General features: G+C 41.2%; 1 protein-coding gene across 1 annotated transcript in view; it reads left to right on the plus strand.

Annotated features, from left to right (window-relative positions):
• RFTN1 (raftlin, lipid raft linker 1) overlaps positions 1-18259 on the plus strand; it is a 340728-nt gene that overhangs the window by 186681 nt on the left and 135788 nt on the right. Inside the window, exon 4 of the mRNA XM_044293566.1 lies at positions 12560-12668. Within this exon, the coding sequence (XP_044149501.1) occupies positions 12560-12668 (109 nt within the window). The remainder of the gene's footprint in view (positions 1-12559; positions 12669-18259) is intronic.

Consider the following 18259-nt stretch of genomic DNA (forward strand, 5'->3'; position numbering starts at 1 on the left):
AAGTGTAGACTTTATGCCAATAAATACCCATGCTTTCCTTTTTTGTTTTGTGTGAGAGTGATATATTTCAGGGAATCTCCTATGCGTACATCTGTGGGCATCTTTCTCTAATAAGTGAGATTCTTGAATAAAGGCCACATCACATTTAGACTTGAGGATCTCCGACCACAGATGGGTGCATCTATACGGAGAATTTAGCCCACGAACCTTAAGTGAAAAAACCTTTATCCCCATGACCCGTAATTGTAAATTCCCTGTAAGTTGTACTGGCAAACGGCATTTGCAGGAACATAATTATAAACAAAACATAAAACAGATAATAGAGACATGAATGTTAAGGTACATGTTAAGGCCAACATGGCAGGATAGCCTGGACTGGCTTATGGCCTAATCGGACAAGATGTTTGAGAGTGAAGAATACGAGTTGGGACAAAGAAACAAAAGCTCCCTACCTCGGACCAACACTACAAACTATAATTAACTGCTCCCGAACATTGAGAGACTCACAAATCAGGCAGTGTCCTAGTCTGGAGAGATCTTATCTGGACGCGATGTGGTATCTTTCACCAACTGGGAGTCTTCGGTGATGAGGCCCCATTCAAGTAGCCGGCAAGACGCCTCTTGTGGTGAGTTGAAGACTTGCAGGGTCCCTTTGTAGATGACAAGCACTTTTACCGGAAATCCCCATCGATACTTGATTTGGCGCTGTCTCAGCACTGTAGTAATCGGGGCAAACTCCTTTCTTTTGGTGAGCGTTGCTGCAGAAAGATCTGTGTAAATAGTGATGACCTTGAAAACATCAGATGGTATAGGGTTTTGTCTCAGGACCCTTAGAAATGCTTCTTTGACGGTGTAAAAGTGGATTCTCGCAATGACACCCGGAGGCAGGGATGCGTCCAACCCCTTTGGTTTAGGCACTCTGTGAATGCAATCGATTATCAAGTCCCTTTCTGTGGACTCTGGTAATGCTGCTTTAATAAGCTGGTGGAGGAGAGGTTCAAGCTCGCCTGACTCCACTGACTCTGGTATCCCCCGAATTGCGACACTGCCGGCGATCCTGCAGGGGAGGCCAGCGAACACGCCGGTGGCGAGGCTCCCCTCGGGCCTGTATCTGCTGGGCCCGACTTAACAAAGAATTTGGTTAGCTTCGCCGGGGAAGGGCGTCTCTTCACTTTTCCCATAAGGGCTGTTTCACGCGAGTGGATGCCGAGCGTGACATCCGCTGCGTGAAAGACAGCCAAGACCCGATGCGGACAGCAGAAGCGCAGAGCATTAACATGATTCATAATGCTCCGTGCCTCTCTGTGATCTCTTTACTACGAAATCACAGTGAGATAAAGTTGTCACTGTGATTTCGTAGTAAAGAGATCACAGAGAGGCACGGAGCATTATCAATCATGTTAATGCTCCGCGCTTCTGCTGTCTGCATCGGGTCTTGGCACTCTTTCACGCAGCGGATGTCACGCTCGGCATCCGCTCGTGTGAAACAGCCCTAACTGGTAGGCTACATGAGGCTTCTTTATGCTGACAGGATCATCAGGAGATTATGCTGTGAGCAGCTTACAAGTGTTTTGGTCCGGAGCAGAAGCTCTATGCCACCGGCGCCATAATGCATGTCTTATAAAACTGATGCCCAGAAATGTAATAAGAAATAAGGTTACAGGTGTGGTTGTTGGAGAGTCATGTAAACCCTGGTTAGGTTATTTTATGTATTCCTTCTGCGATTGACTGAAATTTCCTAGTTGTCTGCAGATTTCATCTCTTTAGTGTTTTATCATTCCCAGCAGTATGTATGGATTCTCTCAGCTAGCAGTTTTATTTCTGTTTATCTATATCTTATTTTTTTCTTTACCTCCTGGGTATTGCTTGTCTCAGAGATACAATGCATCAGCAAAGTAGTTTGTATTCCTCAGGGTCTATTTAGGAGCAATAGACAAATGGGATCCAGTCTTACAGACAGGGTGTGCAGAAATAACAGGTCATTTTCCAATGCGATATTGGTGGCAAATGACTCATTAAAGTCGCTTCCTATTACTGCAGTGTAATGAATCAGCCTTTCCATCAGACCGTTTCTGCTTCCAGTTCACATATGAACATAGATGTCTATAATAATGGGCGTAGGGTGACTCGTCTTCTTCAGATCATCAAAAGACAATGCTATGCACCGTAATACAAATAAAGCAAGATGACATTGGGCATCTGCTGTCCCTGAGTGCTTAAATGGACAATATACTTATATGAGTTTCACTTAAATGACGTTGCCCATTATAAAAATGTTGCAGAGCTGAATTTATCGTTTTGGTCTTTTGGAGTTTACTGCGCTGCATCGTTTTTTCATGGTAGTGGTTCTCAGACTAAGGCCTCCTGCACACAACCGTATGGCTTTTTCAGTGTTTTGCGGTCCATTTTTCACTGATCCGTTCCGTTTTTTGTTTCCCTTGTGTTTCCGTTTCTGTTCCGTTTTTTCGTTCCGTTTTTCCGTATGGCATATACAGTATACAGTAATTACATAGATAAAATTGGGCTGGGCATAAAATTTTCAATAGATGGTTTCGCTGAAAACGTAACGGAAGACATACGGATACACTTCCGTATGTGTTCCGTTTTTTTGCGGACCCATTGACTTGAATGGAGCCACGGAACGTGATTTGCGGGCAATAATAGGACATGTTCTATCTTTAAACGTAACGGAAATACGGAAATGGAATGCATACGGAGTACATTCAGTTTTTTTGCGGAACCATTGAAATAAATGGTTCCGTATACGGAACGCAAAAAAAACGGCAAGTAAACGAGGGAAAAAAACGGTTGTGTGCAGGAGGCCTAAACATAATGTGCGTAATCTGCAGTTGTATGCAAAACTGGAGATATCACATTGAGCTGAGCCAAACTCAGCTCTGCTACTTATGTATCGGTTCTTCCAAGCAGAAAATACGTAAGTGCCAAATGACAAACTTAGTTTGACTACATGTGTTAGCTAAAGTTTTATTTTGCACACTGCTTGCATAGCACTGTAACTGTTCATGCTACTGAGTACCTGTCTGGAGTGATATATTTACACTTTAAAACTGGAAACGCAATCATAAATCTTCTATTAGAAAATAATCAGAATCCTTAAAGGGGTTGGCCCATCTCATACGTATTGCTAGGATATGCCGCCAAGGTTTGATAGGTGCGCGTCCCACCTCTCGGTTACACTCCACTGTCTCTAAAAAGGAGACTGGAAAGTGAAGGAGAGCCAACCGCAGCCGCCTTCTATTAATTTCTATGGGATTGTCGGAAAGTAGCCGAACAGTGCGCTCAGCTATTTTCGGAAGTCCCATCAAAATGAATGGGTCCGCTCTCCTTCACTTTGCAGGCTCCATTGTAGAGATCGCTGTTGGACCCGCATCTATCACACTGGTGGAGTTTGTTTTTTTCTAATCCTCAACTGTGGTTTTGTCAGATTGTGACTACACGTAGGCGGTTATTCCACCCTCCCTATTTTTACAGTTGCTTGTAGGATTAATTGGCAGCGGTTGTAATATATGAGGGTTGGGCTTATGCACCATTCATCTTCCTAACTCTAGTTCATAAAGGGATACTACGATAAAAAAAAAATTAGCACGTATTAGGGTGGGTTAACATCGCGTTTGATACGCTACTAAAAAAAATACAAAAACGCAGCGCACCACGTTCTTGTATCCTGAACAGTCCTGTAAAAAAAAGTATACTTTTTTTTGCAATGGAACTCTATGGTGAACTGATGCTACTATATGGCATCCGTTTAACATATACGGTTTTTGTATACGTTAAACGGATGGGAAAAACATGATGTTTACCCAGCCTTAACGGCCTATACTATGTCAATATTCTACTTCACAAAAAACTGATAATTGGTTTTCTGAATATAAAGTTTTGAAACCATTCCATGTATTCTACTTTCTTTCCCAATGCTTTAACTTCCCTTTGGTTTTGACATTTTGTGCGGCAAAAAGCTTCACTTTCTCAGTCAGACCATTCGTTCTGACCAGAGAGGGATGGGGGTGAGTGACTCAATTAGACCTTCATACATTACACTGAGAAGTTTAGATTCTCAGCCTATCAAGAGGCTAAAAAAGAAAAATTGTGACAAAAATATCCCTTTAAAGAGGACCTGTCGCCTCTCCTGACATGTCTAGTTTAGTAACTACTTGCATTCCCCATATGATAACAGTTCAGGAGCAGCCATTCTCTTGGTTCCTGTGGTGCTCAGGCCCATAGTCTACACAGAACCATGGAAACTTGCACTTGACAGACCAGACTGAAAGAATTTACAACCCTAGTAAGCTTATTCTATTAACTAGAGTTTCACTTTAAATTATCGTCTAAACTTGAACATGTCCTCGATTCACGTTTGTCCTTGAACATAAACCAGTTGTGGGCTGGAATCAGTAATGCAGATCACATTGTGCATTAACCGGGCCGCAGTTATCATCTAAAACCATTACAATTTGTAATAACAAAGAAATAAAACAGACGTTTGGATCATTGCCTATGCTCGTGGCCATGAGTACTCTGCAGAGTTACGCCAGTTCGTTATTTAGAGCTCTACTTATAATATCTTACACCTTTCAAACCCAATAATCCTCCTCACAAGATAAAACTATGAGGCTGTCAGCTTCCCAGCTAATTAATTGTGCCAGGGGCATGTCGACATAAAAGCCTGGAAATGTGCACAGTATACTTTGGTGTGTATTTTACTAGTGTTGTTTTTATGTGTTGCCCATTCCGCTGTCCCAAGGTGCTTCGCTGTTTATTCTGCATAGATAAATCTTTTATTGACTCATCTAAAGATTTATGATAGTTCATAGGAGCTCTGCCAGCAAACCAGCCAAAATCACCATCCATATCATTTTCTTTTTGTGTCAGTCTGTGCTTTCAGCTCAATAGGAAGGTTTGCTTTATCGCAATATTAAAAGGGCTGTGCAAGTTGGGGGGGTCAGACCTGTGAAGGGACGCTTAACTGCTCCCCATTGCTGGCTTCCCGGTCTTTATTTTCCTGGCTCCTACGTCGAACTCTCGCTGTAAACATCTGGTTTTACACCGCTGCAGCCAAGACACCGGGAGCCAGACAGCGCCATGGCTAGCCTTTGACTGCAGCCATGTCAAACAAGATATTTACAGCAAGGGAGCACAGCGGATGATCCCAGGCCTGGAAGAGAAGGAGTGGGGAGCCAGCAGCGGGAAGCAGGTAAGTAAGCCTTTACAGGCCTGGAAGAGAAGGAGTGGGCAGCCAGCAGCGGGAAGCAGGTAAGTAAGCCTTTACAGACCTGGAAGAGAAGGAGTGGGCAGCCAGCAGCGGGAAGCAGGTAAGTAAGCCTTTACAGGCCTGGAAGAGAAGGAGTGGGGAACCAGCAGCGGGAAGCAGGTAAGTAAGCTTCCCTTTACAGGCCTGGAAGAGAAGGAGTGGGGAACCAGCAGCGGGAAGCAGGTAAGTAAGCTTCCCTTTACAGGCCTGGAAGAGAAGGAGTGGGCAGCCAGCAGCGGGAAGCAGGTAAGTAAGCTTCCCTTTACAGGCCTGCCCCCTTCCCCCAAACTTGCACAACCCTTTTAGGTGAAAATCTAATGATACAAGGAGACAGGAATGTGGGGTAAATTTCTATAGCGTTATTTGTATGTAACGTAAAATTCATATTTGTTGATGGGTGTTTTTTGAACTAGTAACTAAGGTATTCAATATACATAGTAATCTAATAGCTGTATGAGTCAATAAGTTTGAAAACCTAAATTAGTTAAAGGGGAGTTTTCGGGAGTTTAATACTGATATCCTATACCCAGGATAGGTCATCAGTATCTGATTGGTGGGGGTCCGACTGCAGGGGCACCCCCATCAATCACCTGTTTGGAAAAGGTTAGGCCAGTACACCATGTTTAGTCACATGGCCTATTTGCAGCTCAGTCACATTCAGGTGAATGGGCCTGGGCTACAATACCAAACACAGCCACTATCCAATGTATGGCTCCATAGGAAACTGGTAAATCTTTCATAGACTCCAATGCTAATGCATTGGAGTCTATGAAAATAGCAATCTAATGATTGCTTGTTATAGTTCCCTATGGGAACCATAAAAAAAGTGTTAAAAAAAATATACAGTTTTTAAAAATAAAAAATAAATTAAATCACCCACCCCTTTCCTCAAAATAAAAATTTTAAAAATACACATCATGGGTATCGCCTCAAGTATATGTGTATTACTGTACAGGAGCGGCTGCATGAAGCGCACGGCGTCATAGCAACCAATGACGCCGTGCGCTCATGCTGTCAGGAGGAATCCCGGCCGGGTTTCCACGGTCCGCTCTCGGCCGCGGAACACGGCCGTGTGCATGAGGCCTTATTCTGCAATACTTGATGCTTGTGATTGGTTTCTAAGGCCTGTTTCACACCAGCGAGTTTTCTGTCAGGGTGCGATGAATAAACCAAACGCATCTGGCCGGAATCCTGACCCATTTTTTTCAATAGGTCTGTGCACATGAGCGTAGTTTTTCACGCTTCATTTCTGCATTCAGGAAAAATCGCAGCATATTCTATATTCTGGGTTTTTCATTCAGCCCTGGCTCCATAGAAGTGAATGGGGCTTCAGTGAAAAACGGATTGCAACCGGATGCAATGCGTTTTTCACAGATTTTTACTAGGAGATGTAGATGATTATTCAGGTTTTTTTCACGCGCGTGAAAAACTCATCAAAACTGATTGCACCTGCATAGAAAAATCTGAAACGCTGAACGCAATCGCAGACAAAACTGACTGAACTTGCATGCAATAGCATAAGTTTTTTTCCTGAACAGACCTTGATAGAATCTGTAACGCTCATGTGAAAGACGCCTAAGTATTTCATTTTCTCTACCTTTCAAAAATACTGTAAATGGACACCCCATACAAATTTGATACTTTCTTCTATGCTTCATGCAGGCCATGAAAGGGTGGTGCTTGATATAGGGATTCTCTCTTTGACCTCAATGCACCAGCCTATCATGCCCTGAACCAGGAATAAGAGAAAGCATGGGTTTTGCCAGTTCCTTTAAAATTTACATGAAGAATTTTTTGAGTCCCCTGGGTGATGAACTACAGGAACTGTATATACTGCACTTTCTTCACCTTAGCTAGCCTTATATAGTATCTTCTGCCTATATTAGGCTATTTCAGGTACAGATTGTGGCGCAACAGCTACTTGCGCTGCATTCTGCGACTTCTCCCCTCTCATGCTGGGGTTTAGGTGTAGAAAATGGTCTAAATGTAAGACAGCTAGGAAGCTGGCTTACATTTAGAAGCGGTGGTGGATCTGCCAAAGTTATGTAGAGGCCGACGCCTTCGGTGTCCCGCCGCCAGAGCAGGGGCTTATTAAGACTAGCGTCTAATGCCGGTCTTAATAAATGTGCCCCTTTTATTTCTACCAAATCTTTCTGATGAATGTTTGGATTATTATTTTCGCTGCCAGCTTAGGGATTTATTAAGACCGGCATCTAAAACACCGGTCTAAATAAATGTTCCCCAAAGTGTCCAGTATCTTCCTGTACGGTCTACTGGTGCAGAGTTATTCACCACGTAGATGTGCTTGGCTAAAATTGTGGCATGACCTGCTACAGTGATGCCCCAGGTCTACGGGACACGTGCTGCTCTGTCTAACTTGTTTTATTGAGAAAATGTGGAAATTAGTGATATGTATGTAAAACTATAGAACTATGTATATTATTTCTCTACTTGACCGTTGGCCCAATAGAAGTTTAATTCTTGATTTTCAATATGTCTCAATTTTTAGACCTGGCAGAGTGTTAAGTAATTACACAGCGATTAGCAAGCACGGGTGAAAATGGTTGGCAGAGTAAATGAGCTGGGTGATGCTGCCATCAACAACATGACTTTTATACCTGGTATTTTTTCATTGCTTTGCTTGGATGTAAAAATAACACATCGAGAAAGCAACATAATTAACACTTCCAGTTTCTCACAGGGGCTACCGCCTTTGGGATCTGAAGGTTAGATTGATTATGTAAATGTTAAATGTAATTACTCTAAGAAGAACTCTGGGGATTTGTGTGAGTAGTAATTGATCCAGCCGTTTCACTGGTACAAGTTTTTGTGATGGTATCTTCCCTGACTACAACATACATGACCCTTCCATGACTACAGTCATGGTTGGCATCTCTGCAGTCAAGTGTCGTGAAGACTGGACAACAAAACTGAAACTTTGCAGTCTACAGCAGTCTTTGGTCCATAAATCTTAAATAGGATTTCCACCCCCAAAAAACTGGGCATATGGGGGATTTAGCATTCTCACACCAGATTTCTGGTGTAAAAATTTGCAATAACACAATTGCGCCTATATGTAGGTGCAAGTGGCATTTCTACACCACCCTTGTCACTTTCCTGAGAAGGGGGCATGGCGGAGGCTGAGCCAGCATATTTATCTTCTTTTGCACCAGTTTTCTGGCTGACTGAAATCTGTGCCCGCTCTGAGCTGACGTAGATTTCACTTTAGGCACACAGACTGCTGGAGGAGGTGACTAATTTAAGACGAGGCGTGTGCATTTTTATAAATCGGGTACAAACTCCAGCAGCGCAGGGGATATCGTAGTCCTGTGTAAAATGCTGGTCTATGAAAAATCCTCTCATAGTGCTTTACTTACAAATATATGGCATTGTCCTGTAGCAGTAGCAGACATTTTTGGGCAAAGTGACAGGAAGTTGTTTTAATGTTTGATTGGCTTCTTGATTGTCACTTGGTTACAGCTTTAATGTTCTGATAAAATGTCAGCTTTAAGGTGGATTTACATTTGCAGATTATCAGGAACAAACTTTCCTGTGACCACTTGTTCCCCACAATCTGCCCCTGTAAGGCCCCTTGCAGACGAGCCTGTCCGGATTAGGTCCGGATGCGTCCTGGTGCATTGCGGCAAACCCGCGCGAGTAGGTACACAATTGCAGTTAGTTTTGACTGCGATTGCGTTCCGTTCAGTTTTTATTGCGCGGGTGCAATGCGTTTTGCACGCGCGTGATGAAAAACTGACTGTGGTACCCAGAACCGAACTTCTTCACAGAAGTTCAGGTTTGGGTTCAAGGTTGTTTAGATTGTATTATTTTCCCTTATAACATGGTTATTAAGGGAAAATAATAGCATTCTGAATACAGAATGCATAGTACAAGAGGGCTGGAGGGGTTAAAAAAAAAAAAATAAAAAAAATTAACTCACCTTAATCCACTTGTTTGCGCAGCCGGCATCTCTTCTGTCTTGTTGTGTGAGGAATAGGACCTTTGATGATGTCACTACGTTCATCACATGGTCCGTCACATGATCTTTAACCATGGTGATGGATCATGTGACGGACCATGTGATGAACATAGTGACGTCATCAAAGGTCCTATTCCTCACAAAAGAAGACAGAAGAGATGCCGGCTGCGCGAACAAGTGGATTGAGGTGAAAAACGCACAAAGAGGAGCATGCTGTGATTTTCACGCAACGCACAAGTGATGCGTGAAAATCACTGCTCATGTGCACAGCCCCATAGAAATGAATAGGTCCGGATTCAGTGCGGGTGCAATGCGTTTACCTCACGCATTGCACCCGCGCGGAAATCTCGCCCGTGTGAAAGAGGCCTAAAGGTTCTGGCTATCACCCGATGAACGAGTGAACGATCCTGTCGTTCGTGCAGGCACCGGGCAGCAGAACGTGCGATCTAAACAGCAATCTGCTGCCTAGAAACAATGCGGCTGTATGAGGTCAAGCAATAGCAATCCCTCGTACTCATACTGTGGAGTTGATCACTGCATGTAAGGCTACTTTTACATCTTCGTTTTTGCTGGATCAGTCATGGATCAGCAAAATCGCTTCCGTCATGATAATACACCCGGCTGCATCTGTTATAAACGGATCTGGTTGTATTATCTCTAAAATAGGCAGGACGGATCATTCTAAATTAAAGTGGTACCTGGTTCCTACATTGCCCTGAAAATTGTAGGCTTAGGCAAGTCCAAGAGAGGCGGTATCTTAGTGTTAGGTACCCATCTGCGGAAGCCACCTTGACGCCTGGTAGATGGGCCCGACACACGTTTGATCAAAAATGTGTGCAAAGAGCGTCTATTTTTTCATTTATAGTAGGTATAATACCACTTTAATTTAGAATGATCCCCATTTCTCAGCTCTATTGTTTGTATGTGAAATGTTGTTCAATCAGGACTATGTTCTCATCACAGGCATCTATGCTCCTTTTGATGAAACCCTTTTATCTAATTGATCTTAGCAGCAGCTGCCTGACACTGATTTCTACAATTAAGTTTCTGTTCACTAAAATGTCTAAGTCCTTTTTCATGTCAGTGTTACCCAGTGTTTTACCATTTAGTATGTACGGGTGATTTGCATTATTTCTTCCCATGTGCATACCTTACATTTTTAAACCTCACCTGCCACTTCTCTGCCCCAGCCTCCAGTCTATCCAGATCGCTCTATAGCAGTATACAGTCCTCTTCAGTGTTTGTGTCATCTGCAAAAAAATGTATTTTATTGTGCAAGCCTTCTACAAGATCATTAATAAATATATACCCCAGAGGTGCCACACTAGTGACAGTGACCCAATCTGAGTGTGTACCATTAATAACCACCCTCTGTTTTCTATTATGGAGCCAGTTACTTACCCACATACAGAAATTTTTTCCCAGTCCAAGCATTCTCATATTATATACTAACCTTTTATGTGGCACAGTATTATATACCGTTACTTTGAAGAAGTCAAGAGATATGACATCCATTGATTCCCCGCTTTCAAGTCTAGAACTTACCTCCTCATTGAAACTGATTAAATTAGTTTGACCTAACTGAACCCTCATGAAGCCGATGGTGATATGGTGTTATACGCTTATTTTCATTGTAGTACTCCACGATAGCATCTCTTAGAAAATCTTAAAACAGTTTACCCCCGACAGATGTTAAACTTACCGGCCTATAGTTTCCGGGCTCTGCTTTTGACCCCTTTTCGAATATTGGCACCACATTTGATAAGCGCCAATCCTGTGGAGCGTTCCTTGTCAATATAGAGTCCTTAAATAATAGAAATAAGGACCCATCTTTTTGTGTTGCCCTGCCTTCTTTCGATTTGAAGCAGCCTACAACATGGGGGCCACTTTAAGCTATTTCCAGGGCCACTTTAAGTTCCCAGTCCGCTCCTTGTGACAAATTCCCTTGAAGTCATCAATGACATCATGTAGCAAAAAGCAATGTTTTGAGCCTGAGGGGTCCTTTATCTAGCCAGTAGAAGTGTAATGCAGGGACTAAGTTGTCATGGGAGATGGCATACTTTTACTTACTTGCTAAATAATCCCATGGGCTTGAAAAGTCGCTTACTGCTGTGTGGTGTTATTGGAGCCTTTTTGGACATTTTTGGACTTCTTTTCAGCAGCATGATTTTAAGTGATACTTCCTAAATAATCTGTATTTCAGTGATGTGCATATGTTGTTTATAGGTGAACATATACATTAGAAATATCTATGATTAGGTTGCTGGGTGAATTTCTCTGTAGTAGTTAACTCTCCTAAGTGGTCATTAGAGCCCCAGGAAGAGCCCCAAGCATGGCTCTGGTTAATGTGCACTGTATGGAGTTGCCCAAAGCATAATGAATAGAAAATTATTCTTTAGTTTAATGTGAAGACTCAGCGGGACATAAAGTCATGTAACCTGTGCTGTAGTCTCCTGTTAGGCTCCATACAAAGACAAATAATGCGATTATGGAAGAACGTAATCTTCCATGATTAAAAACAGACTCACTAGAGATATTCATTGTGTTGGGTTCTTTTGTTTATACTAAACTTCATTCTTTCTACTTTCTTTATGCGGCATAATTGCTTTTCTTTATTCTAATATATAACTGGTGATGTGCCTTGTTCCCAGCAAGAACATAAACAATTATGCCTGATTAATAAATAAATTTAGAGGGAAATTCAAGGTTGAAATCTGAAAGCAAAGTGGAGCAATAAGCTGGATTAGTTTTATGGGGAAATACAACTGGCACCTAAAAACCAACTAAACATTTCATAAAAATAAAAAAAGGTTTATGTGAATGTCCTTCCTGAATCTCATATTTTCTATCAACAGATTATTCCAAACGAGTTAAAATGCCAAAATATTTGTAAAATAGAGTGATAATTAAATGTTCAGTAGTTGTTTTTTATTTAAAAAAAATGTTTTTTTTTATTTAAAAAGATGTTAATATTATTTTTTAAGTTCTTGTGGCGTTTGTGTTTAAAACTGTGGCAATATAAGTGCACACATATTGGTTGTCACTTTTGAATTAGCTTCTCAGCAACTATGACATTTTGTCAGCGTGCTCTGCCAATAACAAAGTGGCAACTTACCATCAGATGGCGAGAAAATTCAAAAGTAACAACCAATATGCTCTTTCTGTTATTTTTGCAAAAATGGCCTCTGCAACAACTGACTGGAAAAAAGAATTGCAATATCTCTGTAAGAAAAAAATATTTGAACTTTAATCTTGTTTAACAATACCCACGTGAGATCAGTTTCTTATGCAGCTTGTCTTGCTCTTCTCAGAAACTCAATTTGTGAACAGAATACTGAAGAATATTGCTTGGAAGTTGAACCTTGTATGTCTTCTGACCAACAACCAGACCAAAAACTGATACCAGATTTGGTAAAAAGGGTAAGTAGCACCTCAGTTCAAATTTAATTCATTAAGGTGGGTTTACACACTCCAAGGAGCAGCCAATTATCGTGAAGGAAGAGTTCCTTCCCGACAACTGGCTGCTCGTTCAGTCGGGGTGAAGCGCTCCATTTACATGCGGCGATCACCTCCACAGTATGAGAATGAGTGATCACTACTATGATTGCTCGTCATCATACATCTGCATTGTTTCCAGACAGCAGAGTGCTGTTTAGACAGCACGATCTGCTGCCCAGAAATGATAATGAGTTCCTTGCACAAATGACTGTCCCATCTGATGAACGAGCGTTCATATGAATGTTTCTTACCGATATTCTGGCCGACAATCGGGCCTTGTAAACATGACCTTAAATTGCTGCACATGGTTGGGCTGTGCATGGACATAATTTTCTGTCCAAGTGGAATCTCTATTTTCCTTGCTCTCACACTTTCTGTTGAAGTCAGTTCACCTACAGGTAGAAGACACAATCTATGCCGAATGTGCACTGGCCAGAATCCCAATTAGGCTAGGCACATCCTTACCACAGTGCATCATTATATATATTGCTGTTTACATATATGCTATGGATGACAAGTTAATTCTTAACCTGGTCAAATAGATATATTTAAATATCATTCAAATCTTTGCAAAAGTAGTAATTATTAAGCATGTGGATGGTGTACAATATTTACGATCACTGGTAGCAAGACTTCAATTATCGAAGTGACTGTTGTTTAATATGATTGAAGCAAGGCTATGGCCACCTTTGCACTGCTTTTTCATTGTTTATTTGCTTCCTAAATACAAAATTAAGCAACTTTATAAATAGTCTTAAATATTTCCTACTATTTTTCTTATGCAAGGTTTGTGTAAGTCCTTCATCTAGATGCTGGTGATACTGAATCTGCTTCTTTTTCTGAAAGTCCTCTGCTCTCCCGTTCTGTTCGATCGGTGTTAGAGGTAGCAGCAGGGATGGGGAGAAGCTTGTTCATGGCAGTTCAGAGTGTGACTGAAAATAGGGAAAAGATCCAAACGGGGCAGATCACACAGGATGTAGATAGGGAGGAAAGCACAGACAAGACAATTTGTAGAGTTAGGATCCAGGACACACAGACCTCCCATCCAGCATGTATTTCTGGGAGGGATGCGACCACATGAGAAAAGTCTTAAACTAGGAGCAGATTGTAAACTACTGTAAATATCAGGGGCTTTGAAAATAAATGAAGGAATGAAGACACTTAGGCCTCATGCACACAGTTTCTGTTCTGTTTTTTTGCGTTCCGTATACGGAACCATTCATTTAAATGGTCCTGCAAAAAAAAACGGAAGGTATTCTGTATGCCTTCCGTTTCCGTATTTAGTTTTTCCGTTCCGTTTAAAGATAGAACATGTCCAATTATTGTCCGCATAACGGACAAGGATAGTACTGTTCTATCAGGGGCCAGCTGTTCCGTTCCGCAAAAAACGCAATGCACACGGACGTCATCCGTATTTTTTGCGGACCACAAAATACTGAAACAGCCATACGGTCATGTGCAATAGGCCTTAGTATAACTTGTTTTTTCTCAAAGTAACCACTACCGTGTGTAAAAATCATATTTTCCAGTTCAAAGGTATCCATAACCTTGAATTGTTACTATGACCATTCCCAGCCCAGTATTATGGGCCATCTGATTGAGTGCTTTCAATGGTCATAAGATAAGATGCTGGAAAATATCCTTTCAAAGAATACTTCCATTTCCATTTCTTATACTCTTTGCTTACAGCTCTGTGTACACTCGCTCTGCATGGGAGCTGTATATTTATTTACCAAGAACAGGATTGCATCCTATCCTGTAAGAGTAGCAACACTGTGTGGTATGCCATTCTCCTAGCTTGTATAAAGATATGGCCTCCGACTTTTCCCATGCCTAATTGGTAGTTTATCCATTCTGCCCTATTCACCATTAATAACCAGCCAGTCCACCTACTGCAATATATCAAAACTATCAAAAATATCATATATGTAAAAGTATCAATTCAAGCGATTACAAAATATTGCAAATAGTTCTCACACACACAAAATAGTGCCAGTCATAATCCACATATAGTAGTGCTCATAATGGTTTATATATATAAAACCAGCCATTGCCTTTAAAGTACCAGCCGTAGTGCCACCAAAACAGCAGCTAAGTTGAAGGGAATGGTTGCTGTAGTACCCATGTATTATATAGGAGGTAGTTACATTTACAGTTATAACTATATGCAAGATTTTCAGAAGCTTTAAAGACTGAACTGAATATTTGCATTGTTATCTTTCTGGAGGGATGTTCTCATTACAGCCAGCTCTTATTCCAGTTAAAACTGCTGCGCAAGTGGAATCCAGTGTGCACTGAGCTACTCAGAAAATTGGAATTTTATGGGAATTAACTCAGCTTACAACAATAATCTTATGGTTTTGTTAGTTTATATTTATTGGCCCTTTAAAGGCTATAGACACCTTTGGGGACTTTTATTTATTTATTTCTTTGTATTCATTTTGGGCCAAATATATATATATTTTCTGAATTGGTCTTTATTAAAAATGTTCACCAGTTTTTCCACTACAGCTTTCAGTTTTTACAACATCTACAGACTATTGCTCTCTGCCTCACACTGAATCCATCAGGAAGCTACTCTGATCTGTAGCCCTTATTTCTGAACTCCTAAAAGCTCATAAACACTCTTAAAGGGGTTGTCTCACATCAGCAAATGGCATTTTTCATGTAGACTAAGTTAATACAACGCTCTTGCTAATGTATTGTGATTGTCCATACTGCTTCCTTTGCTGGCTGGATTCATTTATCCATCATATCACATAACCATGCACTGCTTGTTTCCATGGTTACGACCACCCTGCAATCCACCATCAGTAACCTTGCTTGCACACAATAGAAAAAAGCACCAGCCTATGTGCACTCCTACGGTCCCAGCCACCAGAGAGGCTGGCACTTATTTATATAGTGTGCAAGCACGGCCACCGATGTGGGATTGCAGGGTGCTCGTAATCATGGAAATGAGAAGTGTATAATGTGATGGAAAAATGAGTCTAGACAGCAAATCAAAGCAATATGGACAATAACAATACATTAGGAAGTGCCTTGTATTAACTTTCTCTACATGGTAAATGCCACTTGCTGAAATGAGACAACCCCTTTAAGACATATTCTTATTAGTTTGAAAAAGCAATAATCTAGGACTGAGTTTTTTCAATCAGATACTTTTTTTATTATGTTGTATATTTGTATTACTACACAAGACATATACATATATGGGGAATTTTAGATGAGAGGGATTTTTAAATCACTTTTTATTGTTTAATTTAATGTACCTAAACCTTTATATATACTTAATTACAACTGTTGTGAATGCCATGAAATACATTTTTCTAATGTATTTTGTTTAAATGTTTTATCAGCAAGATAGGCACCTTAAGTTCCGAATCTGTTCTCCCATACAATGCTGTGTATGGGAGAACAGACTCCTCTTTGGCCACACTGAGCGCTGTACAGGCAGGTGCTCCTGCTCTTACCAGCGCCGCATCGCTAAAGCCTGGCATAGATGGGCACAGAGAGAGGATTGAAGTTATGTGATCGTCTGCCCTTTGCCAGCTCACTACGCTCTCCTTATAGCCAGGCTATCAACAGAGCGGAACAAGCAGGCACAGGGCAGGAGCTCACATAAGCATTGCTTCTCTTCCTGTGCCTGCTCTGCTAAAGCCTGACATAGCCCGTGTATGCCAGGCTTTAGCGAAGCAGCATTGGTAAAGGCAGGAGCAGCGATGCTCCAGCCTGTACAGGCCTCAATGAGTCCTTACTCCCATACACAGCAATATGGTAAAACGTTAACAAAAAATAAAGCATATTAGAAAAATGTATTTAAAGGTATTTACAATAGTTTTTAATAAAGTATATATAAATGTTTAGGTACACTTTACTACTTTAATATCACACATTGATAAATTTGACACATCCATTACAAATAATTTGGGGTCAATTATCAAACTGGTGTAAAGTAGAACTGGCTTAATTGCCCATATCAACCAATCAGATTCCTCCTTTCATTTTCGAAAGGAGCTGTCCAAAATAAAAGGTAGAATCTGATTTGTTGCTGTGGGCAGCGAAGGCAGTTTGATAAATGACCCCTTATATTTTTGTCTAGAGATATTATTCCAGTTATTTTACACCATTCCTCCTACTGGAGGCGTTTTTTTGCACCCTTTTACAACGTTACAGTTGATAAATCAGGCATACACCTAACTAAATGGAGTCTGTCAGCAGTTCTGACCATGCTAAACTGCTGACAGCACTTGTCAGGGTCTGAGGAGAGCAGTACGGACATACCTTTTGTGGATCTTTTATTAAGAGTAGTTAGAATATCATCTTTCCTTCTGCAAAATTCTGCTCCTTAAGTGTAGTGGAGGCGAAGCTTTGCATTGATCTGCTTCATAGCCTTTCCCTCTGCCGTGAGTGAGCTATGGCATCTAACCAGGATGACCACTATGTCTGTCACTAAGAGCAGAGAATAGGGTCTATAAAGCAGCACAGTGCAGGGAGCAGTTGACAGTGAGGCTCACCCTCTATTGCAGCAGACAGACAATCTGGCAGAATAAAAGTCCATACTTTCACCGCTACTGATGATAAAAGTTTCACAAAAAGTATGATTGACCTGCACTCTCCAACTCCTACTTAGTACTGTTAAAAATTTAGCATGGTCAAAACTGTTAATAGATTGTCTTTAACATAGCTAACTGGGCCTGTTTTCCACCCACTTTATAAAAGTGGGAAGAGCAGGTAACAACACAAAAAGTTGCACATTGTTGTATAAATATGGTGTGCATATGCTAAAAATTTAAATTCGCAATTTTTTCCTCACACAATTCTGGTGCAAAAGGAATGATACATTTCCCTCATAGAGTCTCATTAATAGCATTACGGCAGAGCACAGACCTTGTACTCATCATTTAATACTGAGCCATATAGTTTTTGTCAAACTTTGGCCCTGATTTATTATACCTTCACTCCAGAATTCTGGCATCAAAAAGTCGCAAAATAGGGCCTTTGTGACTTTTTTGCACTTGATTGCACAAAAATTTAGCGACTGTGGCCTGCAAACAGTGGGTCCGCAATATGCGGAGCTGGGGTGCGGAACGGAGGCGCAGAACCCCACAGAAGCACTACGGAGTGCCATGTGCAAGAGGCCTTAAGGACAAGCCAAATTTATCAAACAACCTGTGACATTTCATAAGTGTGGCACAAAGTACTCCAACACACACTCGAGCAAAAATGACTTCAAATATTCCCCTTATGATAAATTCCCCCTTAGTGTTTACAGAGTTTTTCTCCCATATAGAGCTAGACTATGACATTTTTCATGGTGGCTTTGGTTGGAATTCATCTTACAAATGATCATGATCCCCCATGTTCTAGTAAAGGAATATGCATGTACAGTAGTCCCATCTACGGAGCTGTATTACAGAAAGATACGAGTATGAGCCCCATGTCCGTACTGATAACTTTTGGAAAAGCTAAATATTTCTCTGGATATTATTTTGCTGGGTTAACCTTTTTTT

The sequence above is a fragment of the Bufo gargarizans genome, chromosome 5, assembly GCF_014858855.1.
Source record: "Bufo gargarizans isolate SCDJY-AF-19 chromosome 5, ASM1485885v1, whole genome shotgun sequence".
NCBI lineage: Eukaryota > Metazoa > Chordata > Amphibia > Anura > Bufonidae > Bufo > Bufo gargarizans.